At 40.8% G+C, this 27515-nt stretch overlaps 1 protein-coding gene across 2 annotated transcripts in view; it reads right to left on the bottom strand.

Moving 5' to 3' along the window:
* Nucleotides 1–11141: 11141 nt before the first annotated feature.
* The window catches only part of zswim6 (zinc finger, SWIM-type containing 6), a 44028-nt gene continuing 27654 nt past the window's right edge, over nt 11142–27515 (bottom strand). The window contains exons 5-14 of one of the 2 annotated variants that reach the window (XM_035184725.2): nt 27205–27384; nt 25930–26106; nt 25692–25838; nt 24451–24591; nt 21832–22095; nt 20996–21131; nt 19816–19973; nt 17657–17820; nt 17501–17582; nt 11142–15075 (exon numbers count right to left, since the gene is read on the bottom strand). In XM_035184725.2, coding sequence (XP_035040616.1) covers nt 14213–15075; nt 17501–17582; nt 17657–17820; nt 19816–19973; nt 20996–21131; nt 21832–22095; nt 24451–24591; nt 25692–25838; nt 25930–26106; nt 27205–27384 — 2312 coding nt within the window. In that variant the 3' untranslated portion in view covers nt 11142–14212. The remainder of the gene's footprint in view (nt 15076–17500; nt 17583–17656; nt 17821–19815; nt 19974–20995; nt 21132–21831; nt 22096–24450; nt 24592–25691; nt 25839–25929; nt 26107–27204; nt 27385–27515) is intronic. The other variant, XM_035184726.2, reaches the window with a different exon arrangement.

Here is a 27515-nt window from a genome sequence, read left to right as displayed (position 1 = left end):
CATTTTACTTTTACATTGAAGATTCTTGATTGTAAAAATACAATATAAAAGATGTCCTCCCATCCACAATGGAAATGATGCCCTTGCTTTAGCAATAACTCAAGGTGAAAGGAAGCAAAAGGACAGGAAAAAACTGGGTTCCAATATCATTTTCATTCCTTCAGAGTTCACACTCTGGTATCTCACCTGTGAGTGAGTGACAGCAAGGTTAGGCTGATGTAAAAGATCTGACCTAAGTCACCCTCCCCCCTGCTCACCTCTCTCTCTCTCTCTCTCTCTCTCTCTCTCTCTGAATTGAATAGGCAGGCAGTAGGAGGCTTCTTTTTGGGACCATTAGTCAAAGGTGGGGACACTATCAAGGCTTTGATTACAATGGTGTGGAGTATCCCCTCGGGGTCCGCTCTTCTTCATTCATATTCTGCTCTTTAAACATCCCATTTATCAATTACCACCACCACTGCAGCCACATGCCCCCTATTTAGAAATAGACACACGTACACACGTACACACACACACACACTGGACGCACACACAATATGTAGAGTATGCATTAACATGTATGGACCATTTTCATTTACATGCACAGATGTACATATGCATGTACACACACGCACACACACACACACACACACACACACACACACACACACACACACACACACACACACACACACACACACACACACAAACACACAGTCCGTATAGAACAAGGTGGTTCTGATGTTCTAGGGTAGGAAGCAGGATATTTCTGTTTATGTATTCATTTGATATCTTTTTGGCATCTCAGTTTTGGAAGTGTTAGCATGTTATGACCTTTTTTACCCAGACTAGTGGCCTGGCTCCAGGGATTCCAGTATCAGTCAGCGTATCAGAGTGTGATACCTCAACAGTGATGGGATGGATGAGAACAAATTTTGCACAGACGTTGGTGGTCCCCAGAGGATAAGTCCTAATGGTATTGGCGATCTCCTGATGTTTTCTAGTGCCATAATAAGGTCAACATTTTAATTTGTCGAGCACTTGGTTTATGACTAAACAGCTGTAATAGTAACGGCATTCCCATCAGCCTTTGCTGTATTTTGTGTTTTTGTACAAATTGAAATGCTGAACAAGGATGGTCAACATTTTTTGCACACTGACCTTAATTTTCAGCTCTTAACAGCCCTGTGCTAAACTACAACTGCAACCAAACAGGCAAATCATATCGAACTGCTTAATAAAACAGTGTTTATACTAAAATAATAATACAAATAATTGTAAGTCTCCCGGATAAAATCTAGAACAATGTCAGAAAAGGTTTTGATGCAAAGTTTAGATTCTTGATGCATTGGCGTGCGAGATGTAACCGACACATTTCAATCTCATCTCTTATTCAGAAAGATATTTAGGTTTGATATCCAGGCCCACTATTCCTTTTTCTGATGCACATATTTTCACAGATAGATGGATGATGCACCTCCACTTTCTCATACTCACAAAAATGAGGCAAAAATATCCTGGATAACGGGCACTGCCATTTTGTGCTGGTGACGTCATTTGTAACCATGGAGCCATTTGGAGTCTACATGGTAGGGATCATGGAGTGGCGCTGTCAACTATGTTTTTATAGCGCCTCTAATTTAAACCAACCTAGCCAGGAAAAAACAACACACAGACATGTTATTAGAACTACCTAAAAGGACGGACACAATTTCTAAAGGTATTTATGAAACATATACTTTGACTTTTAATTTTGGCCCATGTCCCAACCACTGACATGGAGGAGGCTGGGTTTATGACCCATACTGCGGTCAGCAGGGTTCAGAGGGCGGTCATGATGTTTTGGCTTTACCTTTGGGAGCTGTCATGTTGTCCATCACAATGATTGGGACCGATCTGACCCAAAATAAGTTTGGTAGATGAGGTGTGTTTCACTTATAGAATATCAGATTGTGATAAAAAAAAAAAAATTGTCTGGACATATAAACAATGAGCCAATACTCATAAAGCTCTGTAAAGCAGAGGCGAGTTGCAGATTCAGGTGATGATTCTCTGTAGGTTCATTACTATAAGAAACCCCTTTCACACTATCATCTGACAACTGTCCAATGTATCTACACTTTCTCCGACTTATTCAGTCGAGCCTTTTCCACTCCCATATTCTCCCTGTCTGCTACAGCCTGGCCTCAACCTTTCCTTTGATCTCGCCTTCATCTTTTTCCCCTGGTGCCTCATTTGCCCCTCTGCTCTCTGAGACATTCAGCTGGGACGGACCTCAGCGAGTCTCAGCATGTGCTCTGGAGGTTTGTCTGTGGAGCGCAGATGAGTTTCGGGTCAGCACTAATTCAGAGCGAGGGGCTACATTTACCTTTTGAAATGGAATAAGTGAGTGAGAGTGTCTGCGTGTGGTCAAACTGAGCAGACACATGCATATATATATATATATCTATCATTACTATGAAGCTGCAGTTCAACCTCCGCTCTTTCATCTGAACCTGCTCCAGCCTTCAGGTTTACGCCGGGTGTCCGATCTTTGAGAGGTTCGGAGGGGATTTGAATCCTCAGGAGGCCGAGTTTCATCTTTTGTCTTCTTCCTGTCACCTTTGCCTCTGCCTCAGTCCTCCACATCTGACAAGCTGACACCAAAGCCGTGTTTCATCCCTGCTTCTCAAGCTGAGATGACATGTCATTCAGGTAGAGAAACATGCAGCAGGTGACACTTAACTCCCGACTAACACAGGGAGCCAGAGCCAGTATACCTGATATCTCGTCCTCAGGCAGACACAGGGCTCGGTCGAGACAGACAGATCAGGATGGGTAGGCTTATGAGCAAGGAATTTATTGCAAACGTCAAAATCCTCCCACTGTGTAGATTATTGTGATGGTTTCTTGTCTCGTCTTCCTCCACTGACTTTCTTATAATTCTAAAATATACACTCACCGAGCACTGGGTAGCTCAAACAGCCTTAAATTCTTCATGGCATGGATCCCACAAGATTTTAGTAATATGACTTAATCTTGTAAATTGTAAATAATCGCACGTCTAGTCATGATGACACACACACACACACATATATTCAGTGCATCTATGTGCGACACTTTCTCTATCACACATCAGTCATCACAGTCTTCAGGGGCAGTTTGGGGTTCAGTATCTTGCCCAAGGACACTTCGACACTTGGAATGGGGGGGACTGGGATTGAACAGCCAACCTTCTGGTTAGATGGCCCGCTGTACCCCCTGACCCCGCTGCACATTCATCCACGTTCAATAGATCCTCTGCTGGATCCACATCTGGTGACTGTGGAGGTCACTGAACTGACGTTTACATGGAGCATTAACCTGCAGGAAGTAGCAGATAAAGTTGTCACGATGCTGAGGGTTCATGCTGTTGACTCCAGATTAAGACTCTATCATCTGCCGGCTCAGCAGGAATCCCCATTCATCGGCCCAGACTACGTTTTTAACGCTTCGACTGTCCAGCGTTGGTGAGTCTGTGTCTCTGTAGCCTCAGGATTCTGCTCCTGACTGACAGGAGTGGAACCTGAAGTGCTCACTGCAGAACGTCTGGAGGAGTCGATGTGAGAACGCAGCAGGAGATCACCACGAACGAGTGGGATCAAGGGGTGGGGGGGTCGATGACGCATCTAAAACGCGTGAAAAAAGCGAAATAAATATCTCAGGATTAAAAAGCGGTGCCATACACACAGAAAACGTCTACGAAGATGTTAAGAGAGTTAGTGGTTATGAGGGCCCACGCTGATGTTGATGTGCTGTCAACAAAAACACGTGATCTCCGCAGCAGAATTAATACGTTACATCCTGCCTCTGCCTGCTGTGGAGTATTTGTTGCTGAGAATCTCCTGCTGCGTTGTGCATGTGTGAAAGGCAAACTGCGGAGAAGGTCTGGACCGAGTTCTCTGGAGATCCTCCGGAGGTCATGGCAGAAAAATGGCTTTAATGAGTGGTTTACCTGAGTTACTGTAGCTTTTCTGTCAGCTCCTACCCTGACCTGACCTGGTTATTCTCCTCTTACTTCGCCCATCAACACAGAACTGCTGCTCATTGGATGTTTTCCTTGGACTTTTATGCACGGAAATCCCACACAAGGATTTCTTTGGGGGGGGGAATAGCTGCACATGGACTTCAGTCTCTCTCTGAAGTGTAGAATAACTAACTGGCTGATTTCCCGGCCAAACATTCTGACCTATTAATGATTTGTTCAGAGCAGAAGCAAAGGTCAGACTGCACCGCTGACTGTAAATGGACTGGACTAATAAAAAAAAAAAAAGCATAAAAGAGAATTTTACCATGCAGACAAACTGGGGAGGCCTGGTTCCAGCAGATCCTGCTGTGCACTCAGCAGATAATTACATGGTCAAACATTAACACCAATCTTTAAACAGCCCACTGAGCTTGAGATAGCAGATAGAGTCTAGTAAAGCACATTAATTAACTGCCCCCAACACTTTAATAGAGTATAAAGGTAATAGATACCCTCAGGTGACATTTCTGCTTTAACAAAGGCGTATAAATTAACTTTAATGTATTAATTCCTTTTTCTTTTTTTCTTTATCGTAAATCTCACAGGGGGGTTGCATTACACATTTATATCGGGAGGCAAGGAATTATTGCAGCGAGGTCGGAAGTTATCAAGAGGAGCTTCTCTGATGTTATATTCAGGCTGCTTCTTTTCAGGAGCTAATGGCTTTGAGTGAAATTATCTCTTAACTCTATTAAAAGCTGGGTTTGTGTCCTTGTTAACTAAGTGAATAAATGGCAACTATTAATCATCTGATAGGGACGGTGTGGTGAACACTGCTCAGGCATAAGCTCTGGAGGTAATAATTAGTATTTAATTATATACACTGGTCATAAATATCATTAAAAGCTATCACTTATTTCCACCTGGGAACAGAAACCTCCTGGGGAGCCTTCATGTGTTTCAGCAAACCGCAACGGAAACAGAGGAAATGTCTCAAATCAGAACCAAAATAATTTGACAACAGTAACTGACTCAATATCGTGATCAAACCTCTCTTTTGGATGGTGGAGCTTTTTCAACCGAACTCAATGCGCCGGTTTGTGTGTTTTACTGTCCAGTTCATGTATCCACAAACACACACACACACACACACACACACACACACACACACACACACACACACACACACACACACACACCGTAAATCTCAGGTAGATAGATAGATAGATAGATAGATAATAGATAGATAGATAGATAGATAGATAGATAGATAGATAGATAGATGGATGGATGGATGGATGGATGGATAGATGGATAGATAGATGGATAGACAGATAGATTCCAATTTATGGGTAAATGAGGTAAATGTAATAATTAGAAGATTCTTATTTGTGTATTTGTGTGTGTGTACTTTAAAATACAATTGATCTATGTGTCTATCTATCTATCTATCTATCTATCTATCTATCTATCTATCCATCCATCCATCCATCCATCCATCTAAACTAATCGTTACTGAATCGTTATTTTAGGGTACACCATATCACAAATCAAAATAGAGAAATACATAAAAACCACAATCTGTGCCAGCCTTCCTGATGATATTATAGGTTGTTGGTAAAAGCAAACAAGACAAAAAAAGATAGCAATTTTGTGTTTCCTTGTGTTTGGTTTCCACCTGTATGTAAGTGTTCTGTGTAATTTTCTGGTCATTTTGTGTCTTTGTGGTGGTTTTATGTCTCTTTGTTGTCATTTTGCATCACTGCAGACATTCTCTGTCTATCTGTCTCTTTTGAGAACATGTTACATCTGTTTGTAGGCGGCTCTTTGTGGTGGTTGTGCGTCTGTTTTGTTTGGTCTGTTTAATCTTGGTCCAATTGTCGTTTTTGGGATATTGTTTAGAAGACCTGCTCAGTAATCCATCCTCCTCCATGCACTATATATAACGTCATCATTTTTAACTGGGTCTAATACGCACCTTTATGCTGATGACACAATTTTGTACTGCACTGCACATTCTGCTCTTAAATCCCTTCAACACTGTTTCTCAGATTTACAAGTTGCACTCAATAATCATAAACTAGTTCTTAATGTAAACAAAACAGAATCCATGTTCATCATTAGAGCCAGAAATATGGATTCTAACAATCTCATCATCTCGACCATGAATAGCACAATTGTTTAAGGAGAGTCAGAATATAAATCAAATCAAATCAAATCAAATCAAATCAAATCAAATTGTATTCGTATAGCCCATATTCAGAAATCACAATTTGTCTCACAGGGTTTAACAAGGTGGGACATCCTCTGCTCTATATAAGCACTTTGGAATCTGGATTGATGAGAAGCTAAGTGTTTAGTAACAGTTCTAAATTTGGGACCATCTTAAGGAAGAATTTTGGCTTCATCCACAGAAACAAAACACGTTTCCCTCTGTGCTTGGAGAAAAAAAAACATTATGGTGAGATTTCATACATGCATGTTACAACCCTGACTGTTTTTCTCACTGCATTAAGATGCATTAGCGTTGACAACTGCAACACTCATCGTTGCATGTTATATGCTAAGGTGGGATGACCCTCTCTCTCTGATGGTGATGCTCTTTGACCCCTTTACATCTCCTCACTGCTGTCTTTGAATGTGGGCTCCAATCAAAAATGCTCAAATTAAAAAAAAATGACACTGCAGGTGGCAACTGTTTTTGATTAGCTGGGTAAATCCAGTTTTCCTCATCATGCACCTGCAGCGTATAAACTGATGCATTGACAAAATATCTATATATCCGTCTATAATATCTGCTTACAAGTACATTTTTGAGTTTTGTAAATCTTGGGAGGTGTTGCCATGCGCACTCTCGGCAAAACATAGATCTGATTACAATAATGACCACACTCAACAGGCGTTTATTCTAACAAAAGACTGCTCAGGTTTTTTTTTTTCTTCCAGTGGCATTCACATTTGAAAAGGCTCCCAGTGAAGAGCTGAGTCTTAATACTGGGCCCAAAGAGCCCCACTACGAGCAGCACTTGTTAATGCCAATCAACAGGCGGAGAGGACCTCTCTGTTGCTAAGAGACCAGACAGGATATTTTCATCGGTCCAGTGAGACTCTGATTGATCAGTCACTACTGGTCTCTGGTGTGAGTTTTGTCCTGAGAATAACCAATTTTGATTGATGCAACTTTAATAAAATAATACAGTCAGTGTTTTGAGAGTAATTTCATCAACACAGAAACATAAAAAAAACCTCCTTTGTGCTCCATAAAACATCAAACAACTGAGGAAGCTGAATCAATTAATCGCTGTACATCTCAATATAATTACACTTGTTTTTGAAATGGAAATCCTCAAGATAATTGGACGAATTGTGTTGCCGTTTCACAATATTCTCTCTTTCTGTGCATCAGGAAGGAGGTTTTTGTTGTGAAGAGCTGGCCTTTCAGGAAATACCTAATTGCTATTGGCTGTTTCATTCGCCGTGACATTTATGAAAACTTAATGGACAGCAATTGCTTCTGCTTGTGACATTTTGGATTCCCTTTAAAGCTGTGAATATGAAGGGTTTCTGCCTTACGGGCCATGGGACTCAAAATGAAAACGGCTCCCACACCGAGTCTCGTTGGCCCGGATGAAAGAGCGACGAGAGAAAAGAGACTGACGGTGTTTTCATCCTGGAGGAAAAGGTCATAAATACGTTGCATCATGATGGAGACCAAAGGTCTTGTGTGGTTTGCAATGGAAATCCTTTCACAGGTTGTTGAACTCTGCATGTAATTGAAATGAGGAAACACTAAGCTGATGTTCCGGCTGTAGAAAAGATGCTGAGGTGTGATACTTGGCTGGATGTGTCTGCTCCAATGCACTGGCTCCAAATGTTTTGGAAACCGGGACAGTTTCACTCCATCAAAATAATTTACTTAGACCAACAGGGTTGTTTCATTGTCAAAGTTGGAAAGATGAAGTACGAGCCGGAGAAGAACCTGTTTTATTTTGTTGCAGGAATTTTTTTCATCACTTTCCTTGATGCTTTGAGATGGGACATTTTTCTTTTCTTTTTTTTTCAGAACATAATTTTGAAATTAAAATATCAGACATATTCAAGGTGCCTTTGAGTTTGTACAGTTTGATGCTGATTATAAGACAGCTTCCTTTTTCCTGGAAAGCTGGACAGACGTCTGTAGGATTGTTTGGCCTCGGTGGAGGTGTCTAGATATATGACAATATTTTGTATCTGTCAAAAAAACTATTAATATCCCATTACTGAAGTTTGACGATGTGAATCATACAATATAGCCAGAGCTGTTGGATAATATTTTGGGCCAGACAATGTGTATCTTTAGTCTCAAGTATTTAAACGTTGTTTGAAAGCATGTCAGTGAAGGTATCATGTACAGTATGTTGTGAGGCTGTTGGTGTGTGTATTTGTATCTTATTGCTCCTCCTACCTGCCAACTTTACTTGTGGTGCGATGACAAGCACCTCATGCACTCCATGACTACATTAGGCTACATGACACAGTAAACGCATGCACTCTCAATGTGCTTGCACAGTAGTTTATCCTGTTAGGTAACATGATACAGTAAATGCTTGTACTCTCGAGAGTGTTTTTGCAAAGTGAGTGACATAATTGATAATGTCAGCTCCCACATTGTTATAACAATAATCAAGATATGATTTCCCTCCACATCGTTACTCATCTTCTCTGGATGTGTGTGTTCACGTGGTCCCACCAGTGACACACACCCTGTGTGATTGACAGTCGGGATGCATCTGTGCTTGTGTGTGCACCATCACCGACAGGATTTAGAAAACAGCGCTGCTGAAAACATAGAAGACTGATGTTAACACATGCAGTTTACACGACATGTGGGGTTCAGTGGCTTGCCCGGGACACTTTGGCATGCAGACTGGGGAAGACTGGGATCAAACTGTCGACTTTTTGGTGAATTTGACAACCCACTCTCCCCCCTGAGCCACAGCTGCCTGCTGAATCACACAGCACCCGCCTGCAGGTCAGACTGCCGGTAGACTCATTTGTCTAGAAAACAGTGTGTTTTAAACCCAATTGCTCCCGTTTGCATTCACTGCTGCTGTGAAGCCACTGAGGGCTGTAATCTGGCAGCAGATCAGCAGTTAAAGGTTACTTGTGTTGCGGGGCAGGTGGACGGTTCTCCCTGCAGTCACCCCACTGTGCCTTCATTTGCATACCGGATCAGATTATCATTACATTATATATTCCAAGGACAGGCCTGAGCGTGATGGATGATTGGTGCAGTGGAGTCATCTTCACCAAGGTGCTTTGTGCAACCCTCGTATTTCTGCCTCCAAACCGAGCAGCAGTGATCTACTGCTCCGCTGATCCAGGGTCAGACTCTGTTTACGGCTTCATTCAGTGGTGCCTTCAGTTCATATGAAATACAATGCATACAATTTCAATTGTATACAGTCTACATTCATGTATATGTTATGTTATGTCATGTCAGCGTTAAATCAGTTGTTTTAAATTCTGATTTCCGATACAACTTTCTTTTTTGCAGATAGATTATATTGAGCGGATGGCTTCACTAACTCTGTAGCAGGAGTGGAATAACAGGCCGGTCCACACAGGATATGTGTGATTAAGGGTGATAAGATTTATCTGTGGTGCCAGTTACACAGATGAGCTTACAGAAATAAGCTGCTGCCTGGGTACAGGATATGCTCTGACTGACATTTTGCTGCATTTGATCCAGATAATAGCCTGAAGTAGCAACAATAGCATCCAGGATTAAGTGCACAGATACAATACGATATTTACTGTATGTGCTTATGCGGAGGTGTGTGAACGACAGATACTGTAGAAGAGGCTGAGTGTGTAAAGTCTGAATCTGCTGCTACAGGAAACATGTGATGTGTTGATGGGTGAACAAAAACACTTAATAGACGACTGTAGTTTCAAGTAAAAAGGGAAAAGCTGACACTGAGATGAACGGTTTGCGAGATGTGCGTTCAACATACAGACAGACAGAGGTTTGGGGAATTAGTAGGTAGATGAGCAGTCGAGCTGATGGGAGGATGATTGTGTTTCCTTTAGACGGAGACAGAGATGGACTGTTTCCTCTTGTTCCCAGTGTTTGTGCAAAGCCAAGCTAATCGGCGGCTGGCAGCTTAAATAGGTGTTGATCTCTTCACATAACTCTCAGCAAAGAAAATTTGAATAATCACCTTTTTAAACCCTTTTTTTTAGGTTTCCATGTGTTTCTGCTGCAGCTCATGCGTTTGTCAGTGACCTCACACAAACTCCACTTACTGTGAACTTTCTACCACATCTTGTGACCTTCATCAGTGGATGGAATTTGTCATGAAGAAAGTTAATGGTTCAGTTATACAGGAGTCACAGTAAGAGGCTGCACAGTTTGGAGTCAGTGAACTCCAGTAACCTTGTTCTAAGAATTTCTTGTCAGATTCAAATAACACATTTGATTAATTAAATACTAACACTTGGAAAATATGTCATCTTAAAATGATTCAGTGATTAGGATTGAACCTTTTAAATGTAGAGACATAGAAACGGTGAACACAAGCACAACGACTGAGGAATGTATAGAAAAACAGTCGTAGCATAAAAACAACGATGAGTGATGGCGTAGGGAGTTTCTATACGACCCACAAGTCGACATTAATTCAGTCACTTAAAGGTTTTTACTGACCCTTAGCTTGCACCATATTTCCAACATTTAATGGTCCTTTGTTTCCTCAAGAAAACGTCCTTTTTTAAAGAGCTTCCTGCTCCGGGCTCTCTGTTGACAAGAGACAGGAAGTAGATAAGCAAAGCTTAAAATTCCCAAATTATCTTTGCAGGAAGACAAATAAGCAGGAAGAGAAATTATGACTTCCTCCTTGAGAGCACTAATCTGTACCGACAAGTCATACAGAATTTAACATCGAAACCTGTTTATGTCTCTGTCCGTATATATATATATATATATATATATATGATACATAAATACAACTGGTACTGATATTATATGATGGGAACAAGGTAATTAAAATACAAAAAAAAAAACAGAACAAGTTCTTCTCAAACTAACCGAGTCTGAAATAAGCACATTAGAGACGGGTCACCACTAAGAATTAATGCAGAAGTAACTGAATGTAGCAAACCAGAGCTAAAATAAGAAAAAAGACAGAGGTCGTCCTGCTGTCAAAAAACTAATTTAATCCAAACAAAATGTTGATTCAATAACAAGTTTATAAAACAGTGATTTAGTTACATAAATAAATCGATCAGTGTATCAAATCTTAGTTTCAACTTCATGAGCATGTCGACATGGTTGTACAATCATTTACCTAACGTAATAAATAAAAGGGAGTAATATTCGCTTCTAAACAAAAAGGAGCTACCAACAGACCTCTAAGAGACGACACTGAAAAACGGATGACATGAGCTTTTAAAGCACAGAATACAGTTCAGCTAAAAAACGAAAAGACACTAAGAAAAGTTGTAACCAAACGTCGGCTGGCCTATGAAAAAGGTTTGGTAGTTAGAACTCCCATTTGGTTGTTTTAAAGCATTAAGACAAGGCAAGAAAGAAGGCTGTTCCTGTGTGAGGAATTCTAGAGAGAAATGAAAACACTTGAACGAGAGGGGAAATAAAAAGAAAACGCACAAAAAAGTGGAACAGTCAAAACCCATGGTATATGGCAATGTTTTATTTTACAGCTTCTGTATTTTACAGCTAGATTCCTGGAAACTTCCAGATTCATTTTCATTAGATCAGCGAATATTTATTATTCTATAATTTATTATTGGAAACTTTATTCTTCATTTTTGCTGATTGTTCAGTCTCTATTTTAACCATGATTTCAGGAAACTTCATGGGAGACTATTTGGAAATAAATTGGAATTCACAGACCCAAATGAAGCGAACCCCAACTTGTGTGTGCCTTTCTTTGAAATAAATTTGTAATCAACAGTAAATCTTTAGGAAGGTTATGAGGAAAGTTCACAGGATATTAGCTGTAAAACACAGGACTCGTGAAATAAAGCTTTGCCCAACTTCCTGTCCCGCTCAAAGTTCAGATGTGAGCAGAGGAGGCATGGACACCGGGGCGTAAAGCAGCTTTCGTCTAGTGATCGGATCGCTGCAGGAGGAGACGTGTCCACTGGAGGGTCGCAGCAGTTGGCATCTGAACGTCGTCGCTGCTCGACCTCCACAGTCCTCTCTCACGTGCGCCCATCCTCAATACACTTTCTGTATTCAGGAGAATTCACTCTTTGCATGTCCACCTCCTGTCTTCACGTGGCCAGTTTCTGCAGTTCATTACATGTCTGCAGAGCCAGACCTGCCAGCATGTACTCTGTGGGTACTACTGTCTCCACCAGCCCCTGATGCGATGCAAGGCGAACGTTTTGAAGTCCTTCTGATATGTTTCTCTTTTCTTGTTTCAAAAACCAAAAGTACTGCAGCTTCAAGTATTGTGCCTTACATAGAATATTCTGTCATAAATTACTTAACATATACATTTTTTTTCAATATTCAGACATATACTTTCATATATACAGGACATTAAAATGCTTTTGTTCTCTTTTTTTGTCTTGGTTTTTTTTTTTAGAGAAATCCCTGAGAATGTATGTTGACAGTTGCAAAGTTTCCACAAGAGCGAGCACTGTGACAGTTTGTTGTGGTGTCCGTGACAAATAGTCTGTAAACGAAGCATATTGAACATTTGAGACAGCGAAGCAAAAACAATCAGCTTAAAGATGGCAGGAACAAATATCGACCCATTTAATGAATTCTGATCATGGATTTGGAGTTTTTCTGAGCACTGGGGGGTGGGTGGGGTGGGGTAAAGCTGGATCCTTAAAAAGAGGTACTCAATACTTCAGATGGAGTTGCTCCATTTGGTTTAAAGCCGTTTGTTTTCTCTTTGAGGCTGTGAATGTTAACAGAGGGACACAGGAGGAGTGCAAGGTGGACTTTTTGCCATTAGACAATACAGTATATACTCAGTGTAAAACTCTTCCTCTCTTACTTTCATACATATAAAAAGGGACAAACAGTTCTCTGCTTCTGCAGACGTAATGGTTTTATACACATCAATACCAGCTGTTGCTTTCAGGGCTCAGTTTTTTTTCCTTCAATTTCAAACGTGTCAATTTTCAGAGAGAAACTTCACCCTGCAGCATTTTTCATATCTCAACCCTATCACCTTGGACTGTCCAATCCTTCCTCCAGCACGGAAGTCAACCCAGGATCTGTCTGTGCTTAGGCTGACACTTGGTGCGGCTTGAATTGAATAAAGTCTAAGGATCTGCCTTCGGGAACCTGTGGTTATTATCACATTAGCTAGAAGAGAGACTGCACAGTGACTCCAAGTCACAACATTTAGAAAACGTTCAAAGTCAGAACATTTGTCAGGTCAAAACTCTTGACATAGATTTATTCACAAGTTTTTATATTTATAGCCTAATTTTATTCCAGTCTTGTGTGTTGATGGAAAAGATAATTTCAAGTTAAAATAAATATCGTACAATAGGGAATTTGCTACGACCAACAGGGGAATTATTGAGAGGTAGAGGTAGAAAGGATTGGTTTTCTAGTCATTTTTCACTACTGTGTATTTAACTTTATCCACAGTGCTATAATATGATATAGTGCAAAATGTAATACTTAATCCCACCAAGACATATCCACTCAGCACTGGTTACTGCTCTCAAAATCTATGTTTTATTTTTACTTTCAATAATAATAATAATAATAATGGTGATAATGATAATGTTAATAATAATAATAGCATTAACCCTTGCAAATTTGCTGGAAAGGCCACCCAAGCCTATACATTTTTTCTTATAATTAATTTTCTGATATATTGTTGATATTTTATCGTTGAGATTTATCTTCTTGCTTTGAGATTCTTATTATTTCTGTTACATAATCATATGTATGTGGATGTGGTATTTTTAAGCATTTTGACCCGTCAGAGATTAGAGTGGGATAGAAACGTTGGCTTTTCTTCTTCACATTTTGTGGCTTGGAATCAGTGTGCAGGAGACTTTTTTTCTTCCGATGCTGCTTTTTAAATAGCCCTACATCTCTATGGTATGTGCATATAATTACACCCCTTCAGTTCAGTATCACATTAGACCCAGTAGTCCCAAATCATATGAATATGAATGTTGTTTTAAGTGGATTTTCACTTCAAGTTAGAAAGGATAAAAAACGAGTCTCAAGTAAAAAAAAAAGGGCAATAGTCTTTTGGTCCACTTTCAACCAAATCTTTCTCGAACAAGCATCATGAGTTTCTTCTTGCCCTTGTATATCTGTTTCAGGTTGTCTATAAACTGGGTGAACTGGATGTGTCCGTCTTGTGCCATGAGAAAAGTCTCTCTGGCTTTACTGAGGAACTCTATGAACTCGCTGTAGTGGCGTGGGCTGATGTGCGTCAGCCGAGAGTGCGTCGTGTTGATGTAGGCCCCAATAGTGGCGTCCAGTAGCTGCCTGAGTGGAGCCTTGTCCAGAGACATCAGCTTCCCAGAGTTCCTGCGACTGTGCAGTGCCACCATGCCTGGCGTCGTTAATGTGCACCGCCGCAAAATGTCCGACAAGACGGTGGCGCATTTCACACTCTTCACCACCAGGGGGATGACGGCTGCCAGTTCGTTTTTTCCCAGCGAATGACTGAGCGCACATGCCCACAGCACATCGTTGATGGCCGGGTGTGTGTCTTGGTTGTAGCTGAGGTTCAGGTGAGTCATGGCTAATGTTGCTAGTTTGTACGCTCTCATAGGATAACCACGGTGCTCCATGTAGCGTGCTATTGTAAACAGCTGTGTGTAGTTCATTCCTGTAGCAGCTGCGTCCAGTACAATCTGGTAGGCTGTCTCAAAGGCAATGTGGTCCTTCTCACAAAGCGTCAGGGCAGACAGGGCACAGTTTTGGGGGTCCTTCATGGCACACTGCAGGGCCAGGGTGCGAGCAGAGTTGGCCAGGTTCTCCTGTTGATGGCAGTCCAAATGCAGGCGGACGATGGTGCTGTTGGACATGACTGTGCTAGCCACAACACTGGTGGCTTCGGTGGGGGTGAAGAGGGTGAACCAGCTCTGCATGATGCTGTCCAGTGCAAACACACCTAGGCAGAAAGGAAAAGACATCTTAGTAAAGATTTTACATTTGAATAGAACGTCGTCAACCCACTTTAAAGACCTTGATGGGGTACACCAAGGCTCAATTGTCAGTCCTTTCACTTTTTCATTTTACATGCTTACCATTTGGTACTGTTTGCCAAAATATATCCTCTTTCACACTAGGCATTCCATAGCCTTACATTATACAGCATAAACCAAATGTAGATTAATCTGCCACTAAAGATAGTCCCCAACAAATGCACAATTTTCTCCAGTTTGGTTAAGAGGTATTCCTTAATATTTATATTTTAGTAGGAACCAAAGAGTTTTTTACTGTGGGATACAGTGGCTTATGTATTTTTGTATGATTTGTTAGACAAAATAATAAAATCTGACCAGCCTTGTCCTTTAAATCCTGCAGTCACAAGAATATAAAATGCATTAGTCATGTCAACTTTTCACTGCTGGAAGTTATAATGCTCTTTTTAGTCCTTGAAGACATTTAATCCAACTTCAACTATGAATGAATAAGTCATGACTAGAAATTGGATTTCATTAACTGATATAATATCCAAACAGCATATTTTTGTTTAATTATTGTCTCTGGGATGTTTCTGTTCAGACTAAATCCTCTTTCACTAGAGTGTTTGTCCTCAGAAATCATTCAATTGTTCCGGAATTCTAACAAACTGCGTCACAGACCTTACAATTTTAACCGTCTAATTCAATATTCTATTTCTAATGCAGTGACATTATATGGCCTGGCCCCTCTCTACATCACCAACTGGCATGTTCTCAATGCATCCATTCAAACTGTGCTCACAGAAACAGGGACTCCTTGTCACTCCCCCACATTCACAAGAAATCATCTGGGAGGAGGGGTTTCCCCTCTGGACCCCACTTCCTGTCCACTTCAGGGAAATCAGCCGCTGGGTTTCAGTATTCAAGTCCAAACATAAGGCCCACTTAATCAGCCCAAAGCCCACAATCTTCCATAATTACTACTCTGCCAGTCATTCCTTCCCTCCTGCTGAGAGGCCTCCAAAATCCACTTCTAAAGGTCTTGTGAAGACCGACCTGGTGTTTCTCAAAAATCTCTCACATCTCCACATACGCCCGTCTAAATTATTTGTAACTGACATTTGCCAACGTTTGCTGATCCCCTCCCCAAACAGGAGCTGAGCACAGTAGGCCTGTCAAGCTCTAGATTCCCCTGCATGTTGAAGCTGTGTATAAGGGGCTGTTGAAAGAAAAATATTCAGTAACTCAAGAAGCTGGGAGATTAACCAAAAAACACAACAATAGTATAAGAAACGTTTCTTTCTTTCTACAGAAACGTAGAATGTGTATTTGTCTGCTCTAATTCAATCTAGAAACCATCAGCAACCCGAGCTACCTAGCTTACTTTAAATGTGTTTCTGTTCATTTATTGATATTTTCCTGAGTGGCGCATGACAAAAATAATCACAAAATAAGACTATTCATTGCAGCAAAAATTGAGTTAATCTCAAAGAGCCAACCCCAAACACATTTTACTTTTAGGTTTTCTGAAAATGTAGTTACACTTTGCACCAGCCAAACTCGTTACCCAAGATAACGTTAGATTTGCCAAATTCATCAGTTAAAGCCTTCTTGTCTTGTTGAAAACATGAACAAGAGCAAAGTCTTTCTACTGTTTATAGTTTGTGTTTGAAAGAAATACCAGGATTAACTAACTCTCCACTACATTAGTCTTCTAACTGGGTCACTAGCTGGCGACGATGCTGAATATCATATACAGCATGAAGCCATCAAGTGCATATTTAAGACTTATATATATATATATATATATATATATATATATATATATATATATATATATATATATATATATATATATATATATATATGGAAATTCAGCTGGAGGTTTTCATAAAAAAATATATATAAAAAAGATGATAGTCTGCTATAAGGAAAAGCATTTTTTTTTTTTTTTAAGAAATAAGGACCAGTTCCTTTAAAAATAAACAGAAACTTTAGGAGGAAAATCTGCACCCAAGGTCAGACCTAGGATTTTGCTGAATAAGAACCCATAAAGGGGCCGAGTACATGTCCAACATTCATGAACCATTGCCTATTCAGTAAGGTCTTTCCTTGTTTGCTGTCGGTTCTATAACTTTGGGCAAAAACAATTGAACATATTTTGCTAAATGTTCCTTATTTCTCCAAGCAAATCACAAAAAGCTTAGAAAATATAAACACAGAAAATAAACAAGACGTAGTTTATGGTGTTTACTTATCTTTTAAGAGTCAAGTGACTAAGCACTAAGCACTTCAGGGGCCAATCAGATTTTAGTAGAGGCCCCGCCCCTGCCTTCACCATTATTACTGTAAACTGTGCGTGTGCCATATTGAGGTCAGACACGTTTTTTTTGTGAAAAACCTACTCACCGACTTCAGTAGCACAAGTGACGAGCCACCGCACCATTTCCCTCCTCCGCCAGTTCAGGGTGGACAGGGTCATTCTCATCACCTATAAGAAACACGGGATTAGCTCAGGGCCTATGTGGTATGAAGTGTGTTTACTTGTGTGTTTGTGTTGTTTACCTGAAGGCCCAGCTCCAGGGAGACTTTGAGCAGCGTGAGGTCCGGCAGGCTGTCCATGAGGGTGGCGATTTTGAAGGCATCCTGGGCCAGTTTGAAGATGTGGGATGAGGAGTGGATGTTCTTCTGGATGGACTCTAACACTGTTTGTAGCTTACGAGCATCACCTGTGAACACAGCAAACAGCCAATGACATCAGATGTAATGTTGAGTTTGTGTTGAAACAGGTTTTGATCACACAGGTAAATTCATTTTTATATGAATATAGTCAGGGTTATGTGACATCTGTGTTCTTTTGTCTATTTGTTAAAAAGATTACGCAATGCAAATACATGCCCTTGCAAATACGCACACAACTGCAGCTGAAACTACAAGGTCTGATTGTCTGCATGGATGGTAACAACTTAAGGGACGATGACGTGAGTGTATGTTTAACTATGTGGCAAATTGTGCTGCACACATTCAATCCAGCAAGTTAGAGATCTCTTATTCAAATCCCACTATCTCAAGGCACGTAGTAAGGTCGGGACCCTCTCATGTTATTATGAGAAGTGTATAAATGTTTTGGTTGATTATGAAACTGTGGCAGGACAAATAAGAATATGGCCCATGTCACAGTCTAGATAACTAATGGGAACCACTGGTTTGACATGGAAAGATAGGGTATTAGCCTTGGAGGGGGTATGCGCTCTCAGGAGGCCCTTCTAGTTTTCTTATGTTGCAAAACTATTCTCATTTTATAATGATCCATTTCATGTTCAAATATGTTTCATACTAATGACGTGACATACAAAATGTTATAACCTCTTTGATAAAACATCAACCTATTTTGTTAGATGACAAGTTGGTATGTTAGAGCAAGAAACGTTCCAGTCAGTGCCTGAAGAGAAGAACTTGTGCCTGGAATTAAATAGTGACTGTAAATAAGCATCCATTTATACAGTCATACAGTCACACACACACACACACACACACACACCATCATACCCACAGTCGTGCCTATGGGATATTTTTAGAGTTGGTGATTATACATATATTTTGTCCAGATTTAAAATGATACAGTGTGTAACATGGAACAACCCAGGGAGTGTTGGCGGGTTAGGGAGGGGAGGCGGTTCACGCTGTAGGTGGTCAGACATATAAATAACCTACATGACTTCGGGGTAGGGTCGAAGCTAACACTGCACAAAGCGACACAGAGTGTTACAGAAACGTTTCCTGTTTAAAGGTTCAGTGTGTTGAATTTAGTGAAATCTAGAGGAGAAGTTTCATGTTGCAGCTGAATACCCCTCCCCTCACCCTCCCCTTCCAAACATGAAAGAGAACCTGTGGTAGACTTCAGTTGTCATAGAAACTCAAAAAGGTGTTTAGAGAGGACCGGCTCCCGATGTAAATATAAAGTATTTAAATTTAAAAGGGCCATTCTAGGGTTAAGAAAACAAAAAAATTGTACAATTTAGATGATTACACACTAGTGACAACATCCCTAACGGTTATAGTGACATGTCACTTTATCTTGTTATTGTTCATGTAATTACACAAATAACATATCTCCTTAAAAGGTTCAGTGTGTAAGATTTAGGTGAAAGGGATCTATTGGCAGAAATTGAATATAAAATAATCCTCAAGTTTCTTGTTAAAAGTGAATTATAGGGTTTTTAGTAATTATAGAAAGAACACAATCAGTTGCCAGTTCATTAGTTTTCCTCACAGTCTAATGCATCAGTCCTGGAATAAATCCTCCTCTATGAAGCTTATAATGTTGACTCTGTGCTGAAACTGCTTTAGACATGAGCTGATTCAAGTATATGATCAGTTTGGAAGGAGTCAGTACTGGTGGTGCTTCTATTATTCGGATCATATTTACTGTATAACAATATGGGTATGCTAAACAATAGACTCACCTCTCTATATAATGCATATACTTCAACAGCACCACAGACTACAGCTCCAAAATGATCACAAAGTTGACAACACCCCTCTAGAGCAGAGAAAAATTTAACTAAAGTTGTAACCAGGGAGTGCCAAATAAAATGAGAACTGACAACAAATTGTGAATAAATTATTGTTGTGTGAATAGAGTCAATAAAACAAAGTTTATCCTTAAAACCAGAGATGTTGTTCCCATACAAATGGACATATCAGAACATTTCTGTTTGTACCTTTAGCAGCAGTGAGCATGGTAGAGGCCAGTTCACACTGTTGGGTCTCTATGTGGCTGAGCGTGAACCAGCGAGGGTAGCGGTTGGGCACCACCGACACTATATGGTGAGGCCGGGACATGTCGCCAGAGGGGGCCGTGGACTCCAGGACTGGCAATCTGAGCACAGAGGAAAACTCAATTAGACACAGACAGAGAAGCGTAATCACACAGGAACTGATCTGTTCACTAAGATGAACATTTCATGGAGGTAAAGAAGTTATTAGAGAGCAATGCTTCTGTTACAGAACCAATCGATAGCTTTCCTTTGTCTGTCGGCACAAATAAACTCAGGTGGATCTTTGCCTCAGGCCGTAATAAGGATGGGTTTAAAAATAACAGCTTGGTTCCTTTTTCCTCCACACTCCTGTTATATCCAGTTATAGCTGCTGTGATACCACAAGTTTAATATTTCTCCTTCTACGATTCAAGTCTGGAATTTCAAAAATAAACATTATTGTAAAAATCCAAGGGGCCTAATTTGGGCAAGAGGAAATAAAGTTTCCAGTGGCGGTCAGGGAGGAAACCAACAGCATGTATTTATTATTCACACATTTTATAAAACTGGTTTTCAGCAGTGTTGAATTATTTAGTGAATATTCCAGCAAAAGGAGGTTTTGTCATTAAAGACTGCCCCAGATAGCTCCTAAATCTGCCTCCATTCCTCCATGTCTGCACCATCAGACGCTTTTTCAGCGCCTGGAAACAAGACCAATCAGCCAGCTCATATTTATTCACTCTCGCAGATGGGTCTGCCACCTCCCCCTCCTTCAGATAGTTTTCCATCCATTTATCTAAAAAGGGGAACGTTTGAGAGCGGAGCACCGAGGAAGCATTTATATTTACAAAACCAAAATGGCTGCCGCTGATGTCAAAACTCCAACAATACTTCCAGTGTTTGTTAATTCGGTGGAAGTTTAATTTACTGTTTCTCCGCTACATCCACGTTTTGTTGCATGACTGATTGTAGGTCTAATTGTGTCCAGAAGCATTTTGGTCTGCGGCTGTTGATAACACCCCTGGTAGACTCACTCTTTCACACATTAAACAGAGGAGACCAAAAGGAGACGGAGAAGGACGGTACCTCCCGTTCTCACTTTTTCTTTATTTCTCTGTTTTGACCCTCTGTCCAGTTGACTCACCTCATGGCCCTCAGTGCAATTTTGTACGCCAGTTCGGCTTCATGAGGTAGCAGCGAGGTGAAGAGATACTTGGCAAAGGTGTGCATGGGCACGCTCTCTCTGTAGAGTAGTTCTCCCAGACCAGTGTAAGGACCAGCTGGAAGGAAATGCACAGAGACACAAGACAAAGATCAGTTCAGTCCGCAGAGTCAGCATAAGGAGAGATGAATGTAAAATCACAGATCTCAGCATGCAGCACAGTGAAGAGCAGCACGGCTCATATATGAATCACAGAAGAGTTGAAAGGTTTCTGGCTTCTAGGAAAAGGCATTAAGATTAATCTAACCTTAATTTCTATATACAGTATGTTTTTCTCTGTAGCTGGATATAATTTGAATTAAAGCCAAAGTGTAAAGATATCATAAACGATAAGGTTTTCATTATTCAGCTTTTTTTTTTACGTAAAAAAGGCCAAAACCAACAATGTGTTGGTCTGTCCCTCGATACGTCCTGTCTTCTCTACCTTGTCTGTAGCACCAAAATTATCATCATTTCAAAATATGACAATTTGAAATTTAACTAAAGATGGCACCTTAGGTTGTGGGAAATTATGACAGACATTTTTCACTATGTCATAGAGAAAACAGTTATTTGAGAGAATAGACAGCAGATAAATCAATAATGGAAATAAGTACAGGGACATGTAGAGGGGGCATTTTTCCACATTTGCAGCTGAGTCACAGGTGATGTCTTCAGTTTTGTTATTTAGATTTTCAGTTTACTAACCTAAGATGTCAATCATCACATTAGAGAGTCTAGAATCAACAGTTGCTTCACAATGTTTGAGGCCTCCTCACCCTCTAGCAGGAAAACGGCTTGCTTCTGAAAGATTTTCACCAACGAGTCGTCCAAATTGACTTCATGGAGCTTGGCCAATAGCTGCTCCTCGTTGCGACACACTTTCTCCTGGGCGTAGAGGCCGTCCGGCATCACCCTCTGCTGCCCCAACCCGATCAGCGCCGTCTCCACAGCCAGCGACACAAACGACTCTCCGTCTTCCAGGAAACGCTGCGCCGGGAAAGCGAAATGCTCCGTCATCCTCCCTGGACCATATGAGCCTGCTGGTGAAGCAGAGGAGGGAGAGGCAGAGTGAGAGATAGGGATGGGCTTCACTTCAGATCTGGTTCCAAGTTGGTAAAATACCAGGATTCATTAAGCTCCGTGGAAAACTACTCTTTCAAACTTTTTTGGACACCACAGAAACTGGCAAAGAAAAACTGACTGATGACCCAGGATGGAGTGCAGTGGCATTTTATCAAATTCATATCCTTGTATCTCCTTTATCAAATCTGTTGAAATAGTTTGTTTGGGGGGGAACAAAGACATCTGTTATTGGTTCAGAACAATTTACGGATTTTAGTTCACTCAGTGCAGGAACAAGAGATAACTTTCCTTATCATAACTAATCATGTTAATAACAAGTAATTAGCTGGTCCACCATTTAAAAGTTATTTCTTTATGTACATCTGAACGTCGTCTTTTTTAAATCTTCCGTCCCACATGTCATTTTAAGATGTAGCGATGTTTTTGATAACCTGAGAAGGACGAGTGCTCAGCCTCAGCAAAAAAATCTGCTTTTTTTGTGCTATTTACTGAATGATAAAGTAGACCTAATAATTTCACTATGTTGTGTTTACTTCAGCTTGTGTTGCACCCCCAAGTCTTATCTTTTGATAAATAAATCTTATTTCTTATGTTACATTTTTCCTTACATCTCTTCGATTCCCTCCAAACAAGCTACTTAAAAAGATTCAATAAAGGGCTCAGAGATTGGAGCCTCCATCCTCAAGTGTGAGAGATGACTTAGGGAGGAGAATGTTCCCTTTGGGCTGTGGACCTAGCAGAGTGCTGATAGATCTATTGATCTATTTGTTCATTCTGCTGTTCCTTTTTTCACAGTGTGTATTCTCCTGGGGATGGTAACCGTGTGTTTTAATGACTTAATGATGTCTTGGCAGACCTCACAGTTCATCCCAGGAGGGTTAACAGTCCCTAATGAATACGTACACACACACACACACACACACACTCTCTCTCTCTCTATCAGATATAAACAGCAGAGTCCTAATTGAAAAGTCACTACTTTCTCCCATGCAGAGACTTCAGAATGTTGCCCATCACTTTACCTACTTTACAACAGAAACAAAGTGTAGAGCTGACGTGATCGTGTCTTTCCTGGCTACTGCGAGAACTGTGCTATGTGATTGGTCTAGCTGAGCTCCCTGCATAATTAATACTTTCTAACTGGAGTGTTTCTTCCTGCTGCATTCCTTATTCATGAGCTGTTATTGGAGGATGACTGCCGGCCAATCAGCACGTCTGTGTCATCACTGCTGATTGCAGCCTGAGGGGCTGCAGTTCCGTCAAGGAGACACAATCACCGCAGTGTAAATGTATCTGCAATGGTAAACAGTAACTTGGTGCTGATACTTAAGTATTGTGCTTTAAGTACAGCTTTCACACTGTTTTGCTGCTACTTTTATAGTTGTACTCCACAACGGTACAGAGTACATCACGTCTCAAGTGTCAGCTGAGATTGGGATCGAGCTGCCTCGCAAACCTCAAAGAATAAGCGTAAATAGTTAAGAGATGGATGGATGAACAGGGAATTATTGCATTTTTACTCCACTGCACTAATCTGTCAGATTTACTTACTTTTACACCATACAGTGTATACTTAACTACTAAACCCGTTTTGGGATTGTGACTCGATTCTTGTCACATTTCAGATCTCTAGGAGTTGTTATCCGTTCCTCCTCTGAACGTCTCTCATGGTTTTTATATTTCAATAATTGTTGAGACTCAAGCAGGTAAAATTATCCACGTCCAAATAATCTCAAAGTTGTCTGTCAATCATCTTACGACCCCTCAGTTAGGAACCACTGGACTTGACGATCTAATTCTACATGACAAGTTAAGCTAAACCTACAACAGCTACAACTTTACAAATTATGCATCCGTATCGATAATTTAATAATGTATGAGTCACATTAGACATTTTTCTGTCAATGTTTTACTTGAATACATTATGTACTAGCTGACATACTTTAGCACTTCTACTTTACACAGGGATTCATGTTCTGTACGGCCTTTGACTGAATCCCATCCTACCCTCTTTCCCTCCATTTCCATTAATTTTAACATTTTCTTCACAAAAAAGGCCTCTATTCTTTTACTTTGTATTTCAATGTTGTTTTTCTTACGCTTCTGATGGTTTCTCTGCATTATGTAAATCACTTTGAACTGCCTCTACGTATGAAATATGCTATATAAATAAACTTTCCTTGCCATGTGTGAATAAAGGATGGTCGTACTTGTTCCTTCGTTTTCGTGTGTGTGTGTGTGTGTGTGTGTGTGTGTGTGTGTGTGTGTGTGTGTGTGTGTGTGTGTGTGTGTGTGTGTGTGTGTGTGTGTACCTGAGAAGTCGAACAGGACTCTATCTTCACTTCCCTGCCTCGTCTCCATCAGTGTGCTGAACAGTGTGCCGATGGGGTCCAGAGGGTGGCCCACCCAGCCCTCCAGGTTGGTAACTGATGTCATGCCTTTATGAAGCAGCTCTGCAGTGAAACACAAAACACACAGAGAATGAGTAAGGAGACAAAGCCAAAGACAAAGACTTGAATTTAAAGCCAGAACCTCGGCTCATTAATGCGTTTTACTTGTTATTTTATTGTTTTCACATTCATGAGTAGAAGGGGAAAGTTCCTCAGCTCGTCTTCCAAAGACGAGGAGGCAGCAGCAATATTTTCTGAGATCATCACTAATCTTGAGGCCAAACCATGGTCCAATATGCAACTTGCACCAGAGAGATGTAGAAACTCGAAACCTACAGCTCTCATACTGCAACACTGAGAACTGACTAGTCATCTTGTGTCCAGCTGTTAAACTTCTGAAGTGAAAACTATTTTTGCATTATTCATAGATTCTGGAGAAGGAATAGATTTGATTTTAAGAATTTGTAATGAGGTACCTGATCTTTTTCACACATATATTTTTATGTGTCTTCAAATGTGTCTGGGGAATTTTTAAAGCTAAAGATACAGGAAATAATACACAAACGATCAATGACAGTTTTATGAATCAGAAAACATTTGTGTCTTTTAAAGTAACCGTGGGGAATTGTTTTCACCAGTTGATGCATTCTCTTAATGTATTTTATTACTGTTAATGGTCCTGTAGCTTTTAGCATATTAAAATACAGCCATTTCAAGCTAAAACTGTCAATTCTAACTTTACTTTTTATTGCAGGCAAAAGTGTCTCTGATAGTTTGATTGTATTATGATTGACAGAAGCTTTCTCACACCTCCAAAAGCACATATTAAATATGAAATCATGAATATGTGTAAGTTAATGGCGTAATAATAAGTGTTTCTGTGTAAAATGCGGTTGCTGGTATCAGAGTCACTGATGAGTTCTGCAGTTAGTTCTATGTATTTTTTAACAAAGTGGGACATGGAAATATACGAGTAAAAAAATCCAGCTTTATCTCAAGTGAGTTGATCGATTTTAGCCAATTAGAGCTGAACAATATGGACAGCATTAAACATGCAGTCCGATAACAGCTTGAATGGGGAAAATAGAAGGAAGGAAACAAAGGATGGATTCCTCTTTCTGTTGCTTCAAGGTTAAACAAAGCTTGATGGTGAATAAACAGACCTTTTTTATGAGTGCGGAAGAACTCCAGCTGTTTCTGCTGTTGCCTCCTCAGTGTGTTGACTATGGCGATGGCCAGTCTGAGTGCTTCCTTGGGGTAACCATGTGATCTCAGGGCGTCGACTCGGGCGCAGGCGGTGGGTACATGCTCTGCGGGGATGGAAGGAGAAGAAAAGATGTTTCAAGGCATTTTTCTGTTTTATTGATTCAACTTGTCTGACCTCGAACCCCGCTCTCTCACCGTGCCACAGGGGCCACCCTCGGGCATCGAAGAGGGAGCTGTCAATGTTGTCATGGTAACAGTAGTTGGTGTAGTGGTCCTCCGTGATGATGTGCTGCAGGTGGGGGTCCTGCCAGTGCAGGTCGCAGGCCTCAATCGCCCGCGTGAACACGGTCCGGTGAGGCCGAGTCAGTGAGTCTGAGGGTCAGTCAAGCAACAAGGTCAGTTTTTAAATCCCATGTGGTGGCACTGAGGTGTTCAGGCTGTGGGGGGTGGTAGGTGGGTGGCACACAGTACAAAGGCAGTTTAGCTGCTGATTGTCCTGGAGTATCAACACCATCAGGCTGCAGTGTCTATGACAAACAGCTCATAGAGGCAATTAGGGTACTTGAAAAACCATTTACGTCCCTTTCCTGCAATTAGTATCTATAACCATGCTCCTCCTCTGAGTCATAACTCGGTCGAATCGGACATGTTTCACATATTTTTAGATTCGGTGTAACTCACACTTTCTGATGACATCATTATCCTCCATATCAGTCGTGTATTAACATCCAATAACCAACGTTAGTAATCATAGACCTTCTCTGAGAAGTTTTCTTTAGTACCACAGTCATCCAGTGATGGTTGTGTGTACATCCACTCCTACACTGCAAATAGGTACTAGTAATACATCATTGGGCAAAATAAATGCTGCCAATTTGATCAAAATGCAAACAAATAACTCCCATATTTATCATTATCTATATGAAAACTTAAGCTTTAACAAATAAGAAGGTGATAATGCACAAAATACAAGGCAAACATTTTGACACGAGTAAGGCTCAGCATGATACTGACTTGAAAACTGCTATAGTAGCAGAATTGGAAATGTTAATAACATCACAAAAGCAGGGCGGTTACAGACAGAAGGGCAGCAGTAGTAACACCATCTGCCCTCTCATTCAGAACATCTTTATGATTAACTAATAAAAAACGTGTGTCTGGATTTTTTTCAGTGCAACCACACGCAGGAATACAGGCCAGAAAAACTGTATTATTAGGGTCATTCTATTAGCTCGGTACAAAGGTAATACAACTCCTAGGCACAAGATTGATAGAACGAGACTTGATTAAAAGAGAGGGGGGAGGGTGGAAGAGAGAAGACTCAACAGTGTTAATACAACAGCTGAACAGAAGAGGAGGCACAGACTGAAATGTACAGATGAGAAAAGATGAGATGTGGGAGAGGATTTGGGGGAAAACAATAAATAAAAGAAAGGAAAAAATCTCGGCCTCAGCCAGGTGCCATCTCACCTGGGTTGCCGAGAAGGCCCTGGGGCAGAGCGTTGGTCAGATTGGTCAGCTCGCTGCCATGGTTACCATCCTCCAAGGGACAGACGTCCACACTGTTCCACCTGCGAAGCTGTCGAAGCCAGAATCCCTTCTGCTCGGGTTTACAGTGGGGGTTCAACACAATGCACATCCACAGAGCCCCTGCACAGAAACACACACACACACACACTGCTGTTATCCTGCTGCAGAACACGGTTCCATATGTGAGACTCTTTGGCCTTATTTGTTCTGTGCAACCCATTATACCATCTTCATATCACACCACAATTTCT

The sequence above is a fragment of the Hippoglossus stenolepis genome, chromosome 18 (assembly GCF_022539355.2).
Source record: "Hippoglossus stenolepis isolate QCI-W04-F060 chromosome 18, HSTE1.2, whole genome shotgun sequence".
Lineage (NCBI taxonomy): Eukaryota > Metazoa > Chordata > Actinopteri > Pleuronectiformes > Pleuronectidae > Hippoglossus > Hippoglossus stenolepis.
Note: the sequence above shows the minus strand (reverse complement) of the source record. Positions and strands in the feature narration are given on the sequence as shown.